The following is an 8305-nucleotide window of genomic DNA, read 5'->3' as shown; positions in this document are numbered from 1 at the left end:
AACCCAAACTATTCTATGATTCTATGAATTAAAAATTAAACTTTACAACTGATTTTATTGGTTCATGATCAGAAACTTGATATAAAACCAAATTTCTTAGGTAAGGACTTGTTACTTTTGCTTCTTGTATTGTAAACACCTCAGAAAAGGGATGACAAGCTCAATGTTTACTTGGGTTGTTGATGTAACTGGGTTTCTTTGTCAGAGCTGCTTTTGACTTCTTTCAACTTTGAATAATGAAGAAATAAAAGCAGGAATAATGCATTCAGAAATATGACTTATTATAGTTTGACAAAATTCACTTCAGTTATTTATGCTCCAGTCACTGTAAGTTAAAGATGATAACATGATGAATAATGAATGAAGTAGTAAAGATGTCTCCTTTGGCAGTAAAGAAACTTTTTTGGGGGGAGGTGAGGGGAAAACGTTTCATCCATAGAATTGTGCTGTAGTTGAAAGTATTAAACAACACTTCTTCCTTCCCTCCAGAAGCATTTTTCTGTTTGTATTTTACTCAATATTTTCAAGGTGGTACTTGTTAATTCAAAATAAAACATTATCTGTCTATTTTGCATTGCCTGTTGTTTAACTTGTATTAAAATTTCATTAAATTGGAAACATTTAATTTGGATAGCCTTTTCCATTAGAGATGTTCATGTATTGGTCTATGATTCTGTGATTCTATGTATTGGATAAAGAACGCATAGTCATTCCGGTAATAATTTAACCAAGTTTTTTCAAGTCTGTTTAAGCCAGATCTGTTGCTTCAGAAGCCTGAAATGGGGTTCTTAAAAGATTAGAAATACTCTCAAGAGCTTAAATAGCCCTTGAAGTTGATACAAACAAGTTTGTGGATTTGCCAAGTACTGTTGCAAGTGATGCACATGCGTGATCGTATTCTGGCAAGGGCAGGCTTCTGACTCTGTGTTTGGTAACTGCACAAGTACTTGCAAATCGGAAATGGTTATTTGGGCAGATGCTTGTCCATGTCGTAGTTCACATTGATGACATTTTAATTCATAAGTAGTTGCTTGATGAAGTAGCTTTGTTACTGAAGATATGGGAGTTTGGTCAATCAGCCAGTTCCAAAGCAATAGCCTAATAATTTTGTATGTGGCAGACACATGAACTAATGAGCATGCCTCATTTATTTGGCCACATACTGTTTTCATTCAGATAACCAAATACTTTAAGAAAAGTTACAAAGGTGAGCATAAATATTTGCCTGAATTGATCAAATTTGGATTAGCTTAAACTGACAGACCCCCTCCTTTAATCCTTAGAAAATTTCTAGAGATGTAAGTTATGCAGCACTTAAAATGAGGAGCCCACCTAGTGCTGGAAGGTGGTCTAGTAGTTAGCATGTTTCTTTTGGCCTCTGGTATTTTCTTCTGGGTTTTATTCCAGCTGGGTTTTGTTGGAGTTTTTTGGGTGGTGTTTTTAAGTGATGTGGTGCTCCCATAGCTGAAGTAAACTTGTGAGGACATTCATGCAATAGTTCTGTTTGTTTGGTTTTTGTTCGTCTTCAAATAGGTTTCAGCTGTATATTGTCAGTGTGAATAAGAAATTTTAAATAATTTGCCCTTAAGGGTGAATAGATCTTATTGTCCAGTTTTTTACCTTTATATTTCTGTGACAAAACCAGAAAGATTCTTTTCTTTTATATACTAGTAATGGGTAGCGACTCCTACAGCCTATTCAGACATCAAATACTGAATTGCACCTCTGTTCGCTGGAGATGACAGCTGTTTGGGGTGGGCAGTTTTGGGGTTTCTGCAATTGTTCTATGAAAAGTGATAACAGCAAAAAGACAGCTATGTAGATATTTTCTGATCTGTTATAACAGTATTTTATTCTGTCTAATAGCAAACATGAAGTCCATGTCAGAAGAGCCAGTCCCATTACATGAAGAATTTATCTACTGTTGCGGAGCTGCCACCCATGTCTTAAAGTGTGGGCCCTGGAAAGATCTCTCAAAAGATGAAAGTAAAAATCTACCCAGGCTCTTGTTCATGATTATTCCTGGTAAGGGTCTTTTTTATTTAAGTCTAGAAGTGTGGTGATTGGGAAGGATATGTTCAATTTCAAAAATCTCTCTAGACAAGTGGTAGAATTTGGCTTGTGCATATAACCCCCCTTCCCTCCCAAATAATAGGATTGCACTGATTAATTTTTTTTGTTATATTTGATTACTACTGTTATCTATATTTGTAACAGTGCTGTAAGGTAAAACTGAGAGATGAGGATGTCTCGTTTACTTGATGCTGATAGTTTGCTGACTGCCTTGGGCTTTTTGTTTTGTTTTGTTTCCATTGCTCTCCCTCCAGTTACTTCTTGCATGTTGAAGTGATAGTGCAATATCAGCTGTGCCAATTGAAAGATGACTGTTAAGGGAAAATTCTGTCTCCAGGAGTTTTTTTAAGTTGGAGTTTTTTTTATAGTAAAGGGTTTTGAACTTTGATTTTTGCGTATGAATTTGCATGGTAAGTCTCTTAGCCTTATGTGATGTTCACCAAGTTTAAGTTACATTTAAATCTGGTCATCTTACAAAGCAAGCTATAAACTTTCATTTTTCATTTAGCATATGTTAAAATTAATGAAGTCCTAAATTCATAAAGTCTGTTAATGAACTTTAAGAGTTCTGCCATTAATGGGCTCTATATTCAATCACAAGAAACTTTTCATGCAAGCAAATGTAGTGGCAGGGCTATATGGAGCTTATTTCCTGCAGCACACTTCTGTGAGGACTCCTTGATAACATCTTACATTAACTACATAGGTTATAGACCAGGAATAGGCATCAGTGAAATATTCAGAGTGCTTCTGTTGTAGTCTGCAAACTTTTGCAAGTAGCAGATTTATGGTTCTGCTCTTATTTCAGAATTATGTTAGTAACAAACTGGAAGTTCTTTCACTGAGAAAACAATTAAAAAACACAGCAACCACAATAATGGTATCTTTATTTTTAGACACCCAAATTCAGTAGTGAATCAAATTACCCAAGCTCCTTGCTGTGGCTGGCAGGGAACTGACCAGAACCTGGCATAACATAATGCAATTTTATTTCTCATAAATCAGATGTTTTTGTCCCTACTGGTATATGCCTCATTTTAGCATTCACAAAATACACAGCCTTAGGAGGGATCTGGACATTTGGGTCATCTGGCAACTTGTTAGTGTACCTAAACAGGATTAGATAGCATTCCCCTTGTGCTTTTGTAACTTCCAGAGTATGAAATGTGGAGCCCTTCTGCAGTCCAGCAATTGTCATGCTTGAAAGGCATGTATCCCTAGTTGAGATTCTTTATGGAATGAAATAAAGAGGGACAGAAGTATAGCTTGGTACAAGTCAAGGAAAGAAATATCCAGATAAGGGCAGCTCTCACTCAAAAAGGAGAATATGCATAGCCAAGTGTTCAGTGATCTGGACTGAACATGGTTAGTCCTACTGCGTGTGATACATTGTTCTGCGTATTAAACTGCTCTGGTACATATTTTTCCAGTCTTAATGAAATTTAAGCATGTGATTTTGTTTATGTGTAATCAAACAAAACAGGGGTGGGTATTGAAAGATAAAATTCTTGGTTTCTGCTGGAATCCAAATGTTGCAAGAGAGTTGTAAATAAATTCTGTATAGTTATTTTCTTGTTGGGTTTTTTTAGTCGAACTTCATAATGGGGAGGATTTCTCTCTGGTTTGGCTTTCTTTTTTTCTTTTTTTTTTTTTTTTTTTTTTTTAAAGTAGGGAGAGGGATGAAACTGACCTGACTGCAAAACATTCTTCTTCAGTATTAGTGGCAAAATTACCATTGACTTTGAATGAGGCAGGATTCTGCCCCCTTGATAGATCACTGTGCTTGAAGCAGTTGGAATGCAGAATGTGTAGTAGAGCTCAGTCTCATTTAACTATGACAAGCTAATGTTTTTATTGATGGCAGTCTATGTAAACTTATAATTTAAAAAAAAGTCTGTTTATATTAGTTGAAATGTTTAATGTGCGCATTTTTATCTTGTGTAAACAAACCCTCTCTATAGGAGTAATAATGTATTTACTGATGTAATTACTGTGTAAAAGGCCCAGTTTTTCCTTGGTCCAGAATATATGCATTTGTTGCCTTTTCATATTAATTTTTTTGTATTAAAATCAATGAGATTTACTCAGGAGTAAAGCTAAATGTGCAGTTGAAGGATCAGGTCCATCGTTTTCTGGAAATGTAGGCGTTATGGAAAGGACAGGAATTATTTTTTTCCTCTTATGTCATGAAGGTCTATTTTCCCTTTTGCAGTGTTTGTTTAGTGTAAAATTAGCAGTGAAGTATAAAATCTACTACAGCAATATTTAACATTGCTTGGGTTCATTGAAAACCAGGATCCACAAAGTGTAATGGAATATTTATTTTTTTTTTCTGTTTTAAGAGTATCTATTTATGTCTGTGTATTCATAAAACATTTAACTTTGTAAATAAATACAGTACAAATTTTAAAACCACTGTGCTGTCTGGCTCATGAAATTTTGCTGTACATCAAGGTTTTTTTGCATTTAATTGCAGGAGCACGTTGCAACACCTTCATTCCAGGCTTTGTAATTTTTGTTACCATTGCTTGTAAACTAGATGGTTAAATGTTGTATTTGCTTGTGCTTGGGAAGCTTAGTTCACAGTTGATAATGTATAATATAAATAAGATTTTTTTGTGATAAAACATGCTACACATTTCATTAATATACAGAAATGATTTCAGAATTTGGTTCTTTGGCATGCATGCAGAGTACTCCCTGTGCTTACCAAATTTCTTGATCTGCCTGCTTGCAGTTGTGTTGCTGCTGGGTTATTGAATCATCTTGTTGTTTTACCAACTCATGAAGTGACTTGGTGATATTTAAGGCCTGTAAGAACTTAACCAGACACTTCTGTTGAAGTTCAAAGATTTCATCTCCTGAGCTAATCCTTTGAGTCAAGAGTTGTTTATGGTTTTCTGCACAAGAGATAAGCGGGGGCTTGGGTTCTAATTTCTCCTAGGAGTTAGCTACATGCACTTACATCAACAAGATTATTGTCACTTGAAGACTACTTACCTATTTTTCAGCAGTGAGGATAGGATAAACAATTTGCCTGGGTTATGACAAGTCTTTAAAGTTTTCTCCCTTGAAGTGAGACTACCTGTTATCTTTAAAGTCTTTGAAGTTCTATTTTTGACTGTAATCTAGGGACTCTGAAAAATTTTCTATGCATTATCTGGCTTTGTATTCATCTGCTGTTTTGATACTTAACAATCATCATCCTCAACATTTGCATAAGAAAAGTTATATTAAGAATCACTATATCATAGTAATTTGGACTAAAACTAATGGTACGGTCCTGAAGCTTAGTTTCTTTGTATTTTGCTTTTTGGCTTCTAGTAAAATAGCTTTTTTGAAGTTGTTTATCATTCACTCTGCTCACCAGTCACTGGAGTTAATAGTTCTTCAGAGGTCTACTCTCACCACCGAGACGAGGGGGTTTGCTAAATATTAAAAGAATTTCTTTCCTTATTTTATAAACTGTTTAAAGCATGCTTACTCCAGTTCTCTACAGTTTGGTTTTAGAATGTGCTCTGGTTTGCACAAGAGTCATGGGATGAAATGTGCTTGTTAGTATGTAATCTGTATGTTGTAAGCATTCTTCTACAAGAACTAGTAAGGATCTAATAAGGACTCATTGTATCGGCAGATCAGGTTGCAGTTTGTAGCTTCTGACAATGTTAGTCAGAATGTAATCCAGAATCCTGTATGTGAATCTTGGTACTTAATGTGTAATTAGATCAATAAAAAGAAGATAGATCAAAACTGTGAAGCAAATTCTGATTTTGGAGTAGAGACCATTGAGTTACTCAAGGAAGGTACATCCATCCTTTCAGACACTACTTTTTAAGTCAGCAGCGAGTGTTCTTTGAAACATTTGCCTTTGAAATACAACTGGAGGAAAGGGGAATGTTGCTTGCAATGGACAGTCAGGTTGAGGTAAAATGATGTTTTCCTGGGCAAGGGGGGATATCTAGGTTCTGGGTCATATTCTGCTCCATATGCTTTGCTCTCACAGTTGCTGAATGAACTCCAGCAACAATTTTGTGAACAAAGTTGAGAACCTGTTCTATCTGAATGTATTCGGCAGTAAAAGCTGCCTGTTTTCCTCTTTCTGGTTTTGTGGTCTGTGGAGTTTGTTTTGGTTTGTTTTTTGACTGAATAGTGCCAGAGCATCAGCAGTAGGAAAAAACGTCCAGCCTTACCTCATTTTTTACCTCTGCAGTTTTGTAATTACCAGCTGTTTATCAGAGCTCCCCTGTGGTTTGTTTTGGTTAACATTTTTTTAGGTGGGTTTTTCACTTGTTTGTGTTTTGCTTCGGAGTGGTGAGTTGGTGTTGTGTTTTTTTTTGTTTTGCTTTTTTTTTTTTTTTTTTTTTACAGGGTCAGGCTAGGTCCATGTCACCTAGCTCAGAAAGGAACTATAAGGCCCAGTTTCATCCAGCCTAATATTAAACACCTAATTAAGATGCTAAAATAAGGAGCATAAATTCCTAGGTACTTTGTATAATCAGTAGTTAGGGCTGGGCACTGCCATGAGCATTTCTGCCTACTGCATTAGGAACCAAATAGAATGAAAAAATCGGTAAGGAATGAAGTATGATACTTAAACATAGTATAGAAAGAGTATGCCAGAAGAGGGAGCTGTTTTAAATATTAGAAAAAATATAGTGGGTTTTTTTGAAAGCTTATTGCTAAAATAACCAGCTATACCAGGTACTAGCAGGCTTCAGGCTCTCATCTGAATATCTAGGTAACTGTTTCTCTACTTCATAGGCATAAAAAAAAAAAATTAGTTTTTTAAGACCATTGTCCTGGGTTCAGCTACAGCAATCATTTTTTCTTCTTCTTAGTAGCTGGTGCAGTGCTGTGTTTTTGACTTTCAGCCTGGGAACAACGCTGATAACACCGATGTTTTTAGTTGTTGCTAAGTAATGTTTACTCTGACCAAGGACTTTTCTCAGTCTCATGCTCTGCCAGGGAGGAGGGGAAGCCAGGAGGAAGCAGAGGCAGGACACCTGGCCCAAACTGGCCAAAGGGGTATTCCATACCACAGCACGTCATGCCTAGTATGTAAACTGGGGGAAGTTGCCCGGAAGGCCCAGATCTCTGCTCGGGTCGGGCTGGGTATCAGTTGGCGGGTGGTGAGCGGTTGTGTCCTTTCCCCTTGTTATTTCATAAGGGAACTACCACAGACCATTCACGTGGCAGTGATTTATCAGTCATATTTGGTTGCTGAGGATCATAAAAACGCCTTTTACTTGTGTTAGGAGGAGTGAAATAAAGCCCAGTTAGAGCAGAGAATGTAAGGGTTGGAGTGCTAGGGCTTCTGTTCCCAGCCTTTCCACTCTGTTTTTTCAGTAGATGGCCAGTCATCCTCACAACTTGTGTACCAAACCACCAAACAAATCTTCACATTTGCAACACTTAACCTATCACCCAAGTCTCTAAGCTAGCATTCAGTTACAGTCAGCTAACACTAAGTAAGTAACAATAAAAACACAGCTGCATAGAGTGAAACAACAAATACTACTTCTCCTGGAATGTTTAAATCATTGGCCAGCTCCGTGGGCAGCTTCACTCCTAGTGATTGTGTGAAATTCTTGTGCCAGGATGTATAACATCATCTGATGTACAGCAGTAAATACCCAAAGGACATTAAAGAAAATAATCACATTTAAATAATTCAAGTCTTTAATAAAGAAAAAAATTATTTAACTTTTGATTTTGGTGCTTGGAATTAAGTAATGCTTTTAGATGCAATGAGGATTTTTAGATGAAAGTCATAGACTTTAATGCACTGGTGTAATGCTACATAAGACTCTGGGTTACACAACAACTTGCACATTATTTTGCTTACTCCTACATCACGTAGTTTTGTTGACTTAAAGTTGAGGCTGAAAAAACTGTTTCCTGTGTTGGATGTATATTTTCCATTATACTAATGCTGTACTTCCCTCTACTAGTTTAAGATACAAGAAGTTGCATGGGTTCTATTATCTTGGCTTATTTTGACCATACTTTCCGAAGTAGAGCAATGTTGCTATTGTCCATCTCCAGCTGAAGCAACAGAGCAGAGCAGGAGGGAAATTTAGGTGCTCAAAAATGAAGATGATATTGTTTAACACACCTGGTCTAGGGAATCAGCTTGAGAATCTTGTTTGGTTGGGACTCTTGGCTCCCTTCACAAGGCATTTGGAGGATTATGCAGCTCAGCATGGCATCTAGTCCAGCTGGCACACTCAAG

General features: G+C 36.6%; 1 protein-coding gene across 1 annotated transcript in view; it reads left to right on the top strand.

Moving 5' to 3' along the window:
* Window positions 1–1871: 1871 nt before the first annotated feature.
* Window positions 1872–8305, top strand: part of LOC104409527 (UPF0554 protein C2orf43 homolog) — a gene marked incomplete at its 3' end in the record, with an annotated part of 62006 nt that continues 55572 nt past the window's right edge. Inside the window, exon 1 of the mRNA XM_010019424.1 lies at window positions 1872–2025. Coding sequence (XP_010017726.1) covers window positions 1872–2025 — 154 coding nt within the window. The remainder of the gene's footprint in view (window positions 2026–8305) is intronic.

The sequence above is a fragment of the Nestor notabilis genome, unplaced genomic scaffold (genome assembly GCF_000696875.1).
Source record: "Nestor notabilis isolate BGI_N333 unplaced genomic scaffold, ASM69687v1 scaffold6628, whole genome shotgun sequence".
In the NCBI taxonomy this organism is placed as follows: domain Eukaryota; kingdom Metazoa; phylum Chordata; class Aves; order Psittaciformes; family Psittacidae; genus Nestor; species Nestor notabilis.
Note: the sequence above shows the minus strand (reverse complement) of the source record. Positions and strands in the feature narration are given on the sequence as shown.